Source organism: Tachypleus tridentatus, chromosome 13 (genome assembly GCF_004210375.1).
Source record: "Tachypleus tridentatus isolate NWPU-2018 chromosome 13, ASM421037v1, whole genome shotgun sequence".
NCBI lineage: Eukaryota > Metazoa > Arthropoda > Merostomata > Xiphosura > Limulidae > Tachypleus > Tachypleus tridentatus.
The window spans coordinates 188,511,781-188,529,529 of NC_134837.1; the positions used below are offsets into that span (position 1 = coordinate 188,511,781).

General features: G+C 35.9%; 1 protein-coding gene across 1 annotated transcript in view; it reads right to left on the reverse strand.

Moving 5' to 3' along the window:
* LOC143236413 (platelet glycoprotein 4-like) overlaps positions 1-7,282 on the reverse strand; it is a 47,580-nt gene extending 40,298 nt beyond the window's left edge. Inside the window, exons 1-2 of the mRNA XM_076474675.1 lie at positions 7,101-7,282; positions 3,399-3,559 (exon numbers count right to left, since the gene is read on the reverse strand). Of these exons, the coding sequence (XP_076330790.1) occupies positions 3,399-3,559; positions 7,101-7,214 (275 nt within the window). The 5' untranslated portion in view covers positions 7,215-7,282. The remainder of the gene's footprint in view (positions 1-3,398; positions 3,560-7,100) is intronic.
* Positions 7,283-17,749: the final 10,467 nt, after the last annotated feature.

Genomic DNA, 17,749 nt, shown 5'->3' on the forward strand with positions numbered 1-17,749 from the left:
GTACTTCGCTCTGGTGAAAGACCTACATATTACAGTACTAGCTCATCATTATGCACTTCGCTCTGGTGAAAGACCTACATATTACAGTACTAGCTCACCATTATGCACTTCGCTCTGGGAAAGACCTACATATTACAGTACTAACTCATCATTATGTACTTCGCTCTGGTGAAAGACCAACATATTACAGTACTAACTCATCATTATGTACTTCACTCTGGTGAAAGACCTACATACTACAGTGCTAGCTCATCATTATGTACTTCACTCTGGTGAAAGACCTACATATTACAGTACTAGCTCACCATTATGTACTTCGCTCTGGTGAAAGACCTACATATTACAGTACTAGCTCATCATTATGCACTTCGCTCTGGTGAAAGACCTACATATTACAGTACTAGCTCACCATTATGCACTTCGCTCTGGGGAAAGACCTACATATTACAGTACTAACTCATCATTATGTACTTCGCTCTGGTGAAAGACCAACATATTACAGTACTAACTCATCATTATGTACTTCACTCTGGTGAAAGACCTACATACTACAGTGCTAGCTCATCATTATGTACTTCACTCTGGTGAAAGACCTACATATTACAATAGGAATTTTTCACTATGTACTTCACTCTGGTGAAGGACTTACATATTACAATAGTAGCTTTTCACTATGTATTTCGCTCTGATGAAGGACCTACACATTACAATAGTAACTCTTCACCATGTTCTTCGCTCTGGTGAAAGACCTACACATTACAATAGTAACTCTTCACCATGTTCTTCGCTCTGATTAAAGACATACATATTAAAATAGTAACTTTTCACTATGTGCTTCGCTGAAAGACCTACGTTTTATAATAGTAGCTTATCGCCAAGTTCTTCGCTCTAATTTCGGACCTACATATTACAATGAAATAGTCCCTCTATCAACTTGGAATATCAGTCTAATTATTTACGTTCTTTATTTTTATTTAAAAAACAGTTTCGTCTCTCACGCTCATTTTCAATAGTTATATTAACGATCTGCGCCATTTAAACTTTTAAAACAGCTCTTTCAACCATTAGCACTCAGAAGTCTGAAGTTGTGCACGAGTGATTTATCTCTGTACTATAAATTCAAACTATTTACTTTACATTCTGAAAATCTGTTTATTTGTTTCTTTGGAGTTAAGCACAATGCCATATAATGGGCTAATTGTGTTCTGCCCACCACGGATATTGAAATCCCGTTTCTAGCGTTGTAACTCTGCAGAGATGCTGCTATGCCACTTGGGGACACACTATAAATATAATTTAGTAAATGAGTATAATTTAGCCTCTAACATTTCCTACCTTACCTTCTAAAACGTCATTTGAGTGTCATGTTTTTTCATATTATTCTAATTTTTCTCAAACCAATATTAATAATTCTTAACCTGATTACTTTTGCTTATTTAACTTCAAAGTGATATGAATTAAATCTTAGGTCTCTGAAGTTTGAGGCTGAATTTATTTGTAGCATTCACGACTTGTTGTAGTTTGTTTTAATTAGAACAGAAAAATATAGTTTAATCTTCATGCCGAGTTGGACTTAGTAACGGTTAGAAGCTACTATGCCATACAAAAGTTGCATCGACGACTGGTCAATGAGATGGAAATACAGCTAGATGGCATTTAGCTGGCAATATGTTGAAAAAATTCGGTTGTTTGTGGTCCGAGAAGGCCTAAAACTTGGCGCGAAGTGTTGTTTTCTTAGCTGTTGTTTTTTTAATTTATTGAGTGTTTTCTGTTGCTCTACGCTTCATTTTGTTATTGTTTCCCATCGACATGAACTCTGATATACATGTATTACAACAGGCCTGACAGTATAATTAATATACGTTTTCTATTTCACACGTGACTTTAAAAACGTTGTAATATTAAAGATAGTGACCTCTACTTCATATCATGTTCTTATCAACGTTTCCTCAGATCTACTTTCATAGAAGATAAATCATCCTTTTAGTATTGTAATTTCTCTTATGGACCCCAGCATGGCCAAGCGTGTTAAAGCGTTCGACTCGTAATCTGAGGGTCGCGGGTTCGAATCCCCGTCGCATCAAAGATCCTCGCCCTCTCAGCCGTGGGGGCGTTATTGTGTGACAGTCAATCCCACTGTTCGTTGGTAAAAGAGTAGCCCAAGAGTTGGCGGTGGGTGGTGATGATTAGCTGCCTTCCCTTTAGTCTTACACTGCAAAATTAGGAACAGCTAGCGCAGATAGCCCTCATGTGTAGCTTTGTGCGAAATTCATAAAACAAACAAACAAATTTCTCTTATGGAATAATACTTACTCTACCTCCTGTTGAGGATATTCTTCTGAAGACGTTAATGTATTACTATTCACCACTTAATCACTGATTAAAAAAACTCATATATTGGTAGTTATTTTGTTCTTCAATCAACATTACAGTTTGTCCTTGTTGTTTCTGATAAAATTAGTTACACAAACTCATTTGTAACACACTCCAGCAGTACTAAAACAGTGCCTTGTAACATGGAGAGTTCATTTGTAATTGGTTCTCTTTTATTCTATATTTTATTCTTCTCCTGGTTACTAGTGAAGACAGTCTCAACTACGTACGACTCTCTTCTTTCTACACACACTTTCTCTTTATAATGTCTGGAAATGTTATATTATAATCAGACCAAGATACCTTCATCTTAGTCTCTTTAGTTGTATCGGTGCATTATTTGAAAAGCTTTTCTTTTCTAAATTGTATCTATCATTCCTGATTTGAAAAACAAACAAACAGTTGATTCGTTAGTTACACTGCGCCATTGATTGCTAAAAGCCTTCAGTGCTCGATACACAAACTCTTTATATTTTACAACCGTCATACTAAATATAAACCTAAAGTTAACAACACCATGGTTGATTGCTAAAATCCCTCAACGCTAGATACACACACTGTTTATATTTCACAACCGTCATGCTAGACCTAAACCTAAAGTTAACAACACCATTGTTGATTGCTAAAAGCCCTCACCGCTGCAGACGTTTTATAGTTTACATGTTTCATATTAAACTTAACGGTAAAATTAGCATGATATAATAAATAGCACGCACCTTTAAACCTGTAATTATACCAAAAATGTAAATTACTTTTACAAAATATCGTGAGCCATTGTCAAATTTCTTTACAATAACTTCTTTAATTTCTTTCAACCCTCAGTATCTCACTTGTAAATTTGAAGGTTAACATTGCCAGAAACCGAGTTTCTATACTTATGGTGTTATAGAACATGCTGTAGACTTGCGCTTAACAACAAAAAAACAAAACTTTCTTTCTTTCAAAATGTAAAGTTGCTAAAGTAAGTTTTTATTCAACAATGCGAAATAAAAGGCAGAAACGTTTCTCAGGTTTTCTGAACTTACTTAAATGTGTAAGGTCCTATTTCTTCTACGATAGGCTTAGCATTGTTATTCATGAAGTCAGATGGATTCGTGACGTTGAAAATGTACAACTTCATATACATCGGTATAGGAATATTCTTCCAGTTTTCATAGGTTGTAGTCCCATCTGCCAAGATTAGTTGCTAAAATATTTAAGCATTATTGTAAATTCTACACAGCTGACAAAAGAGCACCTTTGAAGTAATTGTGTAAAGTAACTAAATATTTGTGTGTTTTTGACTATACTTTTAGAAAATCAATCTATGTTCTTTGGACAATTACGATTTTCAAGTCGAGGGTTAGATTAATGTTCTACTGGAGAGTAAAATTTATAGTCGTCTGTAAATAAAAAGACAAAATTTAGTTTCATGATCAGTTGGGACCAACATGCGGTGAGTTAGCCCGGTAGTTGCTGGTGTTTAATTATAAAACAAATCACAGAACATTAACAACAGGAACGTTGTTATTGTAAAACAAATCGCAGTTTTGATTTGAAAGTATTTATATAAAGACAAGTAAAAAGTTCATTTCTTAATAATTTTGTACGAGATATTACATAGAAATGTTTGAGAAATTATAACAATATTATTTTGAAATACAAACTAATTCTGTGATGACAAGAAAACCCACTCGTAGAGAAAAATATATATGTAAAAACGGCTGGTATGGGTAGAGAAAGCTTTTTCTACCAATACCAGCCGTTTTTACACATATAAACTAATTCTGTGTTTGATCTTCACAGTAACACAAACTAATGAGCTGAGAGATGTATAGTTCCGTGTTTGGACAATTAACCTTCATTAATGATATCTAGCCAGGTTTAACAGAGAATGGACAATTAACCCACTCTAATGGTATTTAGTCACGTTTAACCCTCATCTACCTGCTATTGACTATGTTGTTAAATTTGCTTATTTTTGCACAGAAGTGTACTGTTATCACAACTATAACCTTAGACTTATAGTAACATCGATTTCAGTGTTACAGCATGTTCTGTTTCAGGAATATTTGAGACTTAGTAATAAGATAGTGAAACTACGACCTTATAACTTTCTAAATCAAAATTTATTGAATTATACGTAAGTTTAATTTATATTTCTCTTCAATGTTTTTTATAATAAGAAAGTTTACAATATATAAAAGAAACATCCTACACCGTGTGTTTTGTATAGGCACTGATATCAGGGGCAGACTAAGCGGTGGCACATCTAGAAACACTACTTGCCTCTTTCATCATAAAGACGAACACTGAACTTTTTGCACACATTTTTTGTGTTACTCTGCACATTTTTCACCATCCTTGCAGTGTGGAGCTTAATACATGGCTTAGGCCATCGAAACGAATAACCTCTGTCGGAGCAGCAACGCCAACAGGTGCTCTTTGACATAATATTTGATCACCCCTTGTGTTAGCTTGGAACAAGCACAGTGTCACCTGCCGCCGGAAATCCTCGTAAGACAGTTTTTTCTGTTCAACTGTCCAGTTAATTAACTCGCCACTCTACAATCGAGGCTACGTTCAGGATATTCAGATACCTTTATTTCCTCCCTTCACATTATGGACTGGAGTGTGAACTTTCCAGTTGTTGCCAATTTCAGAGACAGAACTGTGATGCCATTCAGTTAGTTACCTTCGCAGTTCTTCTAACTCCAGAATAAGACATTGCATCCATGACTTATAATTAGTCACCTTCGTAGTTCTTCTGACTTCATATTAAGACCCTGCATTCATGACCTACAGTTACCTGGGTGGTTCTATTATGGGTATGACAGAATTTCAGATTCTGTTGACGTATTAAAATACGTGAACGTTTTGTTGTATGATAAAATAGTTTATAATCTACAGGTACTATAAGTTTAATACAGCTTGCGTCTTGGCCTAATTAAAACAGGCTTAAGAAATTTAGGGCGAGGCATGGCCAGGTGGTTAAAGCACTCGACGAGTAATTTGAGGGTCGCGGGTTCAAACTACTGTCATACCAAACATTCTCACCTTTTCAGCTGTGGGAGCATTATAATGTACGGTCAATTCAACTATTCGTTGATAAAAGAGTAGCCCAAGTTGATGGTTGGTGGTGGTAACTTGCTGCTTTCCCTCTAGTCTTACATTGCTAAATTAAGGACGAGTAGCGCAGATAGCCCTCGTGTAGCTTTGCGCGATACTCAAAAGAAACAAACAAAACCCCTAGTCACACATTGATAGCTCGGCATGGCCAGGTGGTTAAGGCATTCGACTCGTTATCCGAGGGTGGCAGTTTCGAATCCCTGTCACACCAAATATGTTCGCCCTTTCAGGCTTGGAGGCGTTATAATGTGTCGGTCAATCCCACTATTCATTGGTAAAAGAGTAGCCCAAGAGTTGGCGGTAGGTGGTGATGACTAGTTGCCCTCCCTTTAATCTTATACTGCTAAATTTAGGACGGCTAGCGAAGATGGCCGTCGTGTAGCTTTGCGCGAAATTTAAAATAAATCAAACCTAAACTTACATTGGTAAATTAAGGATGGCTGGCGCAAATAAGCTCTCGCGTAGCTTTACGTGAAATATAAAACATACTTAAAAAGTGAAATATACCACGATTGTATGAATGATGCAAAATATATTTAAAAGTAACTACGATCTATCGATAATTTTTTTTTACTTCGCATCGTGTTAAACGTTGTTTAGGTACTTTCTTCTATTATTGTGTAATCAAACACGTTAAGTATATGTAAGTTTAAAGTGCTCGTGTAGAGAGGTTTCTCATCAAGGATTTCGCGGGAAGAAGGAAAAAAACGTAAAGTAGTTTGTCAATTTTCCTTATAGTTAACCTTGAGTATAAAACGTAACATGCAGATATATATCTCACACAAAATCCTAGAAGTGTAGAGAAATTTATGTATTTTACGAATATCTTATCACGGAATTCATTCTTCAAAAGATATTTAGGTTAGAATGATTAAACAAAAACTGGGATCCTCGTAAAGAAATACAGTGATGTGGACTGTTTCTTTCTAAAAATCTCAATTAAATGAATACGATAACTCTGTAGCTTCGACAGCACGTAGAACTATTTAACTTGAAAGCACGCCACCTGTGAACTAAATATTTATAATCTAAACTAGACAAGGACAGTCTATAACAAGCCTCGTTGTAGATATAAAACTGAACATAAAATCTGTGAAAATAGAACATACTAGAGATAAAAACAACTGAAGAGAACAAAACTGATATAATAGTAAATAATGGAGAAAATAAACATGGTAGAACAGTAGAAAATAAAAGTAAAGACAACAAAACCAGGTAGAATATTAGATAACAGAGAAGATAAAAGTGAATTTAACAGTACTGGTAGAATAGTAAATAATAAGGTTGATAACACGGAGGACAATCAGATTGGTAGAATAGCAGATAATAAGGTAGGATGAAACAACATATCAAGCCTGAGTGAACATAGAAATTAAAAACTGATGTTAATTAGACTTATAGAACGGTAGAAATCGAAGAATACACAACAATAAATAACATAAAAAGAAGATAAAACTGAAATGAACAATTATTGTAAATGATAGCAAACTTGCACATACAAACATTGGTAATTTTTTTATCTATAGTTTATTCTTCTAAACAACATATTAAGTGTGTTACTGAGCCATTGATGAAGACTTGTAACCAGTATTTATTCAAATGTAGATTAATAAACTTACCGCTTCAATCTTAGCCTTGATTATTTCTGGAAACATGGCGTACAAAACACCACCAGATATGCAAGCTATAGCTCCGACTACCACTAAAATAATTTTTATAATTATTGATACCATGCTACCTGCTAGGTCCTTTTCAACACGATCAGCTGCTACAAGGCAAGATAATTCATGCCTTCAAGCAACTGCTTGTAAGTAAACCAAAGGTCTTACGTAACACCGCAAGAGGGCACTTTATTTAATACAAGTTGTGCCATCTAGTGAATCTTTTGAAAATAACAAAGTATTTCAGTTTCAGTGAATCGAAATTCAGGAGGCAACAAAATCTCACCATTAGGGTTATGTCACTTCAAGGTGGACATTTAAAGGTAATTTAACTTGTATTTTTTACATCACTGACGTGAACCTTTACAACGTAATTTAACTTGTATTTTTTTTATATCACTGATATAAACCTTTGCTTGGTCCGGCATGGCCAGGTGGATTAAGGCGTTCGACTTGTAATCCGAGGGTCAAGGATTCGAATTCTCGTCCCACCAAACATGCTCGCCCTTTCAGCCGTGGGGGCGTTATAATGTTTCAGTCAATCCCACTATTCGTTGGTAAAAGAGTAGCCCAAGAGTTAGCGGTGGGTGGTGATGACTAGCTGCCTTCCCTCTAGTCTTACACTGCTAAATTAGGGACGGCTAGCGCAGATAGTCCTTGAGTAGCTTTGCGCGAAATTAAAAAAGAAAAAAAAACCTTTACAACGCAATTTAACTTGTATTGGTTTCTAGCACGGTAAGTTTGTAGATATTCTGTAAGAAAAGCATGTTATAAATAAATATAACAATTACAAAATATGTTATGCGTACCACATGAAAGCTACACCAAGCCATAACAGTGAATGTATTACTTTTTCTCGTGAAGATATCAGATATGATACTAACTCAAGTTTAAAATGGTGGTCTATTCTTATTTAATCATAGGCTCTGACCATGTGACTGAAACCATTGGAGACAATGGAGTGTTTGAAATACTCAAATTTTTTACAATAACTTCTTTAACTTCTTTCAACCCTCATTATCTCACTTGTAAATTTGAAGGTTAACATTGCCAGAAACCGAGTTTCTATACTTATGGTGTTATAGAACATTCTGTAGACTTGCGCTTAACAACAAAGAAACAAAATTTTCTTTCTTTCAAAATGTAAAGTTGCTAAAGTAAGTTTTAATTCAACAATGCGAAATAAAAAGTATTTGATTTGAAAGTATTTATGTAAACACAAGTAAAAAGTTCATTTGTTAATAACTTTGTACGAGATATTACATAGAAATATTTGACAAATTATAACAATATTATTTTGAAATACAAACTAATTCTGTGATGACGAGAAAACCAACCTGTAGAGAAAAATATACATGTAAAATCGGCTGGTATTGGATGAAGTAGATGAACCATCTAGAGAACTCTGCAATGGGAATATGAACAAAGATACCTGAGTTGTAGATCTTATTATGGAGTAATGGTCGAATGAAGGGAAGAGAATTTTTCCAAACAAAAACGTTAGCCAGATTAATAACTAAACCTCATCCTGGTCTTTTCAGGAACCACAAGTAAAACCCTGTAAAATGGTTTGTAATTCTCTTCACAGCTAAAGGAGATAGATCCTAAAGAAGATGCAACTGAATAGGTTGAGAACTGACAGTAAGTAAAGGAGAATAGAATTGAAGTGATAGCACAAGTATAAGAACGATGGTAACCCATTCATTCCTTGACATGTGGGACCAGTGGAGTAAAAGTTACGACAAACACATATTCACAGGATGCGATTCCTTGGGGTGTTCACAAAAAAGACTGACAAAACAGAATCTGATGGGGTGTTCACAAAAGAGACTGACAAAACAGAATCTGATGGGGTGTTCACAAAAGAGACTGACAAAACAGAATCTGACAAAACCTGGGATAAGAAGAACTTTGTAATTAGGAGGTGTTTGTTTGTTGTTGTTTTTTTAATTTCACGCAAAGGTACTCAAGGGGAGTATTGGAAACCAAGCCAAGCACCATAAAGAAATGGTGGGTTTGAGAAAGCTGAGAGTCGTGTGTGGTAAGAGAAGATTGGTTACATATGGCTTCTTCCCTAGGTTCAACAGTATCTAGAAGATCCCCAAAATCTTATTGCGCAGAAACGGTGCGAAGCAAAAGATCCCGAGAAGGGAATAAAAAAGTCCCAATTACAAATTAGTAAAGTGAGTAAAGAGAGCACAGAATGTATAAAACAAATAACTGTAGGGAATAGGAGAAAACAAGAATTATTTCAAATGGAATCAGCATCTGTATGACGTATTTCTGACAGATGATGAAGAGATAAAATATGAAGAGGTATACAAAAAAGGATCAGGAAAAGACAGGATAACTGTGTCCTGAGCAGTGAACTGAACTCAATAGATCAGCTTTCCAAACATGCAAAAATTACTCCAAAGATGTAAATTCAGATAATGAAACTAAGAATAACTGTAAGTCATAATAAAGAAATAAGTAAAGAAGCGAGGACTAGATACATGTTCCTGGGAATGTAATTAGTCTAGAAAAAGTCAGTATGTAGGCAAAGTTAAGGATAAGGAGAAATAAGAAATGCATCATAAGTCAGAAAATGAAGCAAATATTTCATTTAAAACTAGTGAATTTCTAAAACACATTCTTCAGATGTAATAAGGTGGAGGGAAATCAAGTTTCATAAGTGAAAGACTATATAAAGAAAACAGGAAGGTGGTGTCTACTCCAGTTGGTGGAAGACTTTTTCTGCTTTATAAGGAATCTTGTAAGTTAAAATGGTAGTTGCCTTATGAGCAAATCTCTAAGACAAACGAACAGGAAAGAGAGCTTATCTGTGTGAAAAGGTTTGTCTTGTTTCAGTAGAAGCTGTACCAGCAAAAGAATATATCAGTCAGATAAGAAACTCCTTTCTATATCAGCTCTCCAAAGAATCAACCTCGACATGGTATGAAAGGGGTTTATAACCTCCCAACCCCATCATGGAAAAGAAGGTCTACCAGCGTAGATGTATTGAGTTGGCTAGAATGCTCCCCACCTTGTGATGAGATAAAAGATGGACCAGTGTAGATGTATTGTGATGGCTAGAATGCTCCCCACCCTGTCATGGGAAGAAATGTGGACCAGTTTAAATGTATTGTGTTGGCTATGATGTTCTCCTTCCCTCATCAAGAGAAAGAAGATGGACCAGTTTAGAGATGTTGTGTTAGTTAGGATTCTCCCCACCCTATCATGGAAAAGAAGGTGGACTAACGTATATGTATTGTGTTGGCTAAGATTCCTTTCCCCCTAACATGGGAAACAAGGTGGATCAAGTAGCATATCTACAATTAAGGATGTGATTTAAAACCCAACGTAGTGACCCATACTTTCAAGATAGGAGAAGAGTGTACCTGGTTTGTTCATTTTCTCACTAGTGTTCCTCCAAGAAGAGAAGTCAAACTCCAACCACATTCTTTGGACACCTTCCGAAGAGTGCTCGTCTAGGTTCCTCCACCAAGTCAATGTTATTATGATTCCTGTTAGTATGTTAGTTTTAGTAAGATAACGTACCAAGCTTAATATTTTCTTACACTGATAATATATTTCCAATAGATACTTTAGCCTCCTCACACTTTCTATTTCTGGTGCTTTTTTTTTCTGTCAATTTTGAAGACTGTGTTTTACTTTAAACAGGAGGCCAGTTGTCAGCTTTGACAGTAGTGTATAGTTTGTTTTTTGTTTTAAACGAAGCTTAAAAATATTTTGGGAATCTCATTACATTGTCTTTCCAAAATAAAGTTTGTGTTAGCGAATCAAACATTTCCAATATTTTGAATTCATCCAATTAAATTGGCAGGTTAACAGGAAATCCGTTTTCTCCTTCGTCTCTTGTTATAGTTTCAATTAACACCGGCCCAGCACGACCAAGTGGTTAATGCACTCTACTTCTAATCCGAGGGTCGTGGGCTCGAATCCCAGTCACACCAAATATGCTCGCCCTTTCAGCAGTGAAGGCGTTATAATGTTACGGTAAATCCCACTATTCGTTGATAAAAGAGCAGCCCAATAGTTGACGGTGGGTAGTGATGACTAGCTGCCTTCTTTCTAGTCTTACACTGCTAAATTAGGGACGGCTAGCGCAGATAACCCTCGAGTAGCTTTGCGCGAAATTCAGAACAAACAAACAAATAAGCCAGTAACACTTCAGTCAGTAAATCTCAAATTATGTTGAAGTATATCTGGTAGAATTCTGTGTAAATCAAAATAAAACATTAACTACCAATATAAATATGTAAATAAAACTGAACATTTAACATGACAAATAATAATGTACGTAACATCTAAAATCAATCTTTAAATAAGATCACGAATAATAACTTCATATAAAGAACAAAATATCTGAATAAAATGTTAATAAATAATTTATTGAAAAATAAACATTTTTGCAAGTATAACATCAAGGAAAATTAAATGACATTATGTGCGAGTTATTTCTGTAGTAAAGCCATATCGGGCTACCTGTTGTGTACACTGAAAATAATTTAAACCCTGATTTTAATGTTGTAACTCTGTAGAATAAGTGCTGTACCACATGAGAATTACATGATATTAAAAGATGAAAAACATGGTACGTGTTATATGATGGTAACCAAATGATAGGATTAAATGTGTTCATATTATTTGTATGCAATTGGAACCTAAAGTTGGTAAACATCTCAGCGAGAATTTCAAACATACTTTGTCAAACATTCCGTTTCAATGTTCACTATCTCTTTGTGTGTTGTGTTTTAACAAATGACTTTAATATCCTTAAACATAAAATTAATTGTTCATTAGACTTTGTCTTCATCAGTAGCTTTTCACACTCAACACGAGAAGTGGCCGTCGTGTGTGTGTGTGTTTTCTTCTAGCAAAGCCACATAGGGCTATCTGCTGAGCCCACCGAGGGGAATCGAACCTCTGATTTTAGCAATGTAAATTCGTAGACTTACCGCTGTACCAGCAGCGGGCGTGGTCATCATAAACAGGAGACAGATGAACGGATGGACAGACACCACGGTTCACAGTATATATAAAACAAGTAGTAGATAAAGTTCTCTGTCCAATCTGGATTGGATTTCATTTTTCTTTGTGACTTAACACTGAATGAATGTCACAAAGTTATAAATTACAAACTATTTCTGAGTAAAACTGTTGACACAGATTTAGAATTATTTCTTGTTTACAGTTTAAAATTTAATATAAAGGTGTGCATCTGAAAGTTAGTCACAAGTCGTGGTTGTTGTTCAGATCAAATTCTGTAATATCATACAAGGGTGAGATAAAAAGATTGTAGTAATTAAACCACTAAAAATAATTGTACGAAAAACGAGACATGAGTAATTAGTATGTGAAAAATGATAATTAGTTAACAAATACAACCATAGGATTTGGGATTAGATGTTACAAATTAATAGATAGATCGTCTACTGGAGAAACTCATCAGAATTCACATGCGAACAAATATGAAAGTCTGAATTGGTTTTCATTCTTATTTGTGACATACACTGAATGAATGTTACGAAACTATAAAGTCTGAAGCATTTCTGTTAGTATACATTTAAAATTTGATATGTGAGTGATCATTCAACATATAAAAGGTGCTCGCTAGTCAGGGTAGGATAAAAAACAGGTAAGTTAAAAATATAGGTTAAAAACCAAAAAGCCCAGATCAGTACGGTGATAGGTAATGGCTTTTTTATAACTCACAAATTATGTTTTAGTTCCAGATTAGTTTTAACCGTATCATACACGTGTGATTTCTTCTGACTAAAGAAAGACAGTCGAATTTATCTCTGTTCGTGACTTGCCCATATTTTCACGCATGAAGGCGGTAACGCCTGTTGTATTGACGAATCCGTACGCCATCTAGTAGTAAGAGCTGATGAAATCTGTGATTGTTCTTGAAAATACACAGAAAAGTTGAGTGACTCATGGTTTTAGTTTATACACCAACATAGTGAAGAAACAAGACACGAACTATAAGTTATAAATATTCTTTGCAAGGATAACTCTAATCTGGAATTAGTATTTAAAGAAACCATCCACATCAAACAACTTTAACCAACACCGAATGTCATGTAGTCTTCATTAAAATAGACATTTTAAAATATGTACAGCATTTTTTATTGTCAGTAATTTACTTTCTATGTATTTTAGTTTTGTTTAAATTATCGTTATTTCAGCAATTTATTTTAGTTATTTAGTTAGAAATTATGCATTATGTTCAGTATTTAAGGACTGAATCTGTAAAATACTGAAAACTTTATCTCTGCCCCTTCTGTTATATGAATTTATTTCTTGATCTTCAATATAGTTATGCTATTAATCGTCTAACATCGTTTTCTTTCTAACACACCGATTGCTAATGTCCTGTTATGACCATATTTAAATGAACTGTTGCCTGTATGCTGTCTCTCAAAAATGGGACTTTAAAGTTAAAAACGTCAGCATGGAAATTTGCTTTCTTTCAAATGCAAACTTTGACACGCCATTCCAAAGTTTCTCCACTTTAAACAACCAAACCCAAACTAACCAGGTTTGCACTTCCAGCGTTGGCTGGTCCGCCGTGGTTCCCTCCTCCATCGTCCAGTTGAAGTCAGCGTGTGATGTTTGCCTCGACAAAGTGAATTTTAGGTCTATGAATCCGCCTTTCATTTCCATTATTTTCAACTCTTCCGGGACCCATCTCTTATTAACTTCCTCTTTCGCCAATCGATGTTTATCGATTTTTAACCTAATTCTCGTATTTGCTCTAATTTTTCTCATCACCACCGGAACACTTTCCTTTACATTTTTGTAAACGGCTTTGCATCTTGCGGACCATATCTGGTATTTAAATTCACTCACCAAAAGGAAAAAGGAGAATTTCTGATTATTCTTTACAGGTAATGGAGTATTAAAGAGGGCTGTATCGTAACTTATCAAGCCCGTGTGAAAAATGTCGGATATCTGGACCAAAATACTTTTGCACATGCACAGTCATAGAAAGCATGTTTTGCTGTTTCTATGCGCTGGCAGTACGGACATTTGTCTAATTTCATGACTTTCTGTCTGTTTGATATTTCTTTTGTACTTACAATATTATGTGCTATTTTATAATATAGGGCTCTTCTTTTGTTTTCTATTTTCCTGTTGCTTGTTGTAGTCCACGCTGTTTTCCAGTTAATATGTGGATATTCATTCACTATTTTAGCTTGTAGTTTATCTGTTAGATTTTCATATATCTTTTCTGTTGACATTTTATACGCTTGAACTGCTGGATTTTTGTTTGTCACCTTTTTTGTTTCTGCTATCATATTTTTTAGGTAGGCTGGTGGAGTTTCTGCTCATAGTGCTTGAGGTTTGGTCTTATTTACGTAAAATTTGGCATCGAAACCAACTGTGTAGCTACAGAAAAGAGCACAATTGTGTCAGACCCCATAATTTTACACGTTTTTTATAGTGACTGCTGTAAGGTAGTTGCCCAACTTGGGTAAACCTGGGCCTCCTTCGTTAGTCGGGGAGATTAACTATTTCACGTGCCAGACGATCTCTTTTGGAGTTCCATATAAAACTGTAAATTATTTTTTATTTCCGTCTCCGGGGATGGAAGTGTTCTGCCTGGATATATGACTTGTGCTTTAGCTTTATAGGAAAAATCGTTTTCTCTCCAGTTTTCTATTTTTTCTTCTATTTCTGTAATTTTGAGTTTCCAGTTGTAGACTATCAGGTCGTATGGACCCAGCCATATTCCTAAAATTTTTTTTTTTTTTTTTTTGTCCAGCTAATATCAGGTGGGGAGTCATTTCTGATTCTCCATCTACCTAGCCAGAAACCTTTAGGCTTTTCTTTATTTATTTTTGTTCCACTTGCACTACAATAGGTGTCCAATGTCTGCATGCTTTTTACTATTGCTCTTTCTGTAGTTAAAGTTAGGGTTACGTCATCAGCGTGTGCAAGGAATTTTTGCCAAATGCCGTAATTATCTGGGATATGTAATCCTGTTATTTCAGGGTCTGCGTTAAGGCTACTGAGGAAAGTTTCAATTATTAGTACATATAAAGTTGGAGAAAGGGGACATCCTTGTCTCACTCCTGACTCAATTTCTAATCTGTCTGTCAAGTGTCCGTTTATATTTATTTTTGCGGTTACCTTTTATATATAAGTTCTATCCTTGAATTAATTTATGTGGAAAATTATACTTCTTTAGGACATAGAATAAAAATTTATGATCTATTTTATCAAAGGCTTTTTCCTGATCTAGTGAGATCATACAAGTAGGAGTGCCTTTGCTATTGGATATTTGTATTATATCCCGAAGCATGTTGACATTAAAAACTATATCTCTTCCAGGAACTACAGAGGTCTGTGCTGATTGAACTAGTTTATTTAGAATACTTGAAATTCTATTATTTATACTTTTAGTAAATATTTTGTAGTCTATATTGCTGAGTGTAAGAGTCCTTCTTACACTGCAAGCTGATAATACCTTCCGTAAAGGATGGAGGTAACTTCTTTCTAAACTATTGTTTATCATGTTTGTAAAGGTTTTCCTATTATTCCTCAAAAACGTTCCTAGAACTCAACTGGGAATTCGTCCGGTCCTGGAGCTTTTTTGTTAATTCAAACGGTTTAACAAGATAGTTTGCTTCTGATGGAAGGGAGGGGAGGAATTTTGTAACCTCCGCCCACTTACGTTCATCTGTTTCTTTAGATTTATACACATCTTTATAAAATTTTAATATTATCTCTTCTATTTCTTTTTGGTCGGTGGTAGTCTGTCCTATTGAATTTTTTAGTACTATTATGTTGGGTTTTTTAAGTCTGTTATTAAACTGTTTATAAAACTCACTGTTTCTTCACGGTCTAATTTCTTTATTCCTGTTCTTATTTTAAGTCCTTCGATTCCTTCATTATAAAGATCATCTAGTTCATGTTTTAGGATTTCTATTGATTCTAAAAAATTAGGGTTGCCATTTGAAAATTATGATAGACTGGCCAGCTGTCTTTCTGTTTTATGTATTTTTTCCTATTGTTTTTCCTAGATGTTGGAACGTATTTGCTAATCTGGTTTTTAGATCTTCCCACAAGTCAGCGTCGTATTGTGTGGTGTCGCAGAGCTCTGTCAGCAGAGTGCTAACTTCCTCTATGACGTGATCTTTCCCTAACAGAGATACGTTAAGCTGGGCCATTGAGCGCCATGTCTTCGCCTTCTTGTGGGGTGGCAAGTCTGAGGCTGTGTCTCGGCTTTCCTTGACACTGCCGCCTAGCAGGGGAGGTCTGGGCATACCATGTGTCCGAACCCAATGTCTTTCTCTCTTACTGTCTACCACCTTTTGCTGTCTGTCCTTGTAGGGTCCCTGTTGCCACCTCATTAGATTCTTGGTTGGCACGGGTCGCAGGCTCTTTGGTGTTCCATCAAGCCTGCAAACACCAATGTGTTTTGGCCTTCCTTCCTGGTATGTTGACGCTGCTGCGGCGTTACGGCGATGTCGTGCCGTGTCAACCGATGTTCCGACGGACTCCCGTTCCCTCTATGGCTTGCTGGTTCTTGAAAGTACCCACAGGCTCGAGCTACGCCACCCTACTCTGTCATGGGACGTTACTTGGGGTCGCGTCGCGCTGCGTCATGTTTGTAGTTATCTCCAGGCTTTCGACTGGCGCGTCGTGCATAACATCCTTCCGGTGAGGGAGCGTGCATACTTGTGGAACTCTTGTGCAACTGAGTTGTGTTCCGTGTGCCACACTCAGGTGGGGTCTGTCATGCACAGGTTGGTCCTCTGTCCGACGTCGGTGGCGATCTGGGAAAGGGTGACCCGCCTTTTCCGAGTCCCGCCGCTCTCGGCTGAGACCATTCTCTACCACGTGCCAGTCCCTGTTCCCAGCCACCTGGCCTTTTCCTTCCAGTATACATTAAGTACGTCATCTGGCTTGTTTGAAACGACTTAGTTTTCGCGCAGATACCGTTGTCGTACTTTAAGATAATGGGTAGGGCCAAGTATAGGCTGTTACTCCGCCTCTAGGCGGACTTCCAGAGAGTTTTTCCGTCTGTGGCGGCCGGACGCATCGCCTCTTTGCATGTTGGTGGAGGGTCGGGTCGAGCTTGGGTTCTGAACCATCCATTTACACTCTCATTTCTTGTATATATGTCTTTGTTTTCATTATTCTTATCTTTTTGTATATATTTATTTTTGCTTTGTATACATCTAATAATTTTTTGCCTTGTATATATTTATTTTTTCTTTTTTGTATATATGCCATTATTTTTTCACTTTGTATACATGTGTAATTATCACGTTTTTTCCCTTGCATTGTATATATACGTAATTATTCCCTCTTTTTATTTTGTATATATATGTAAATCTTTTTTTAATTCATACCGCGTTTCTTTCTTGTCACGATACATTGTACAGTTCATGTTTGTTGTAAATAAATTCAAAATTGCTAACTTCAAGAGCTAAATTTTATCTTACTTACCCCCAAATGGTAGTAACTTATTATTATTTTTTCTTATTTATTTACTTTTTATGTTTATCTTTTTCTTATTTTAACTTGGAAAAGCAGTCACCTTCCCACAACTATCTGCAGACAATGAAGGGTGATATAGATGTGGGATG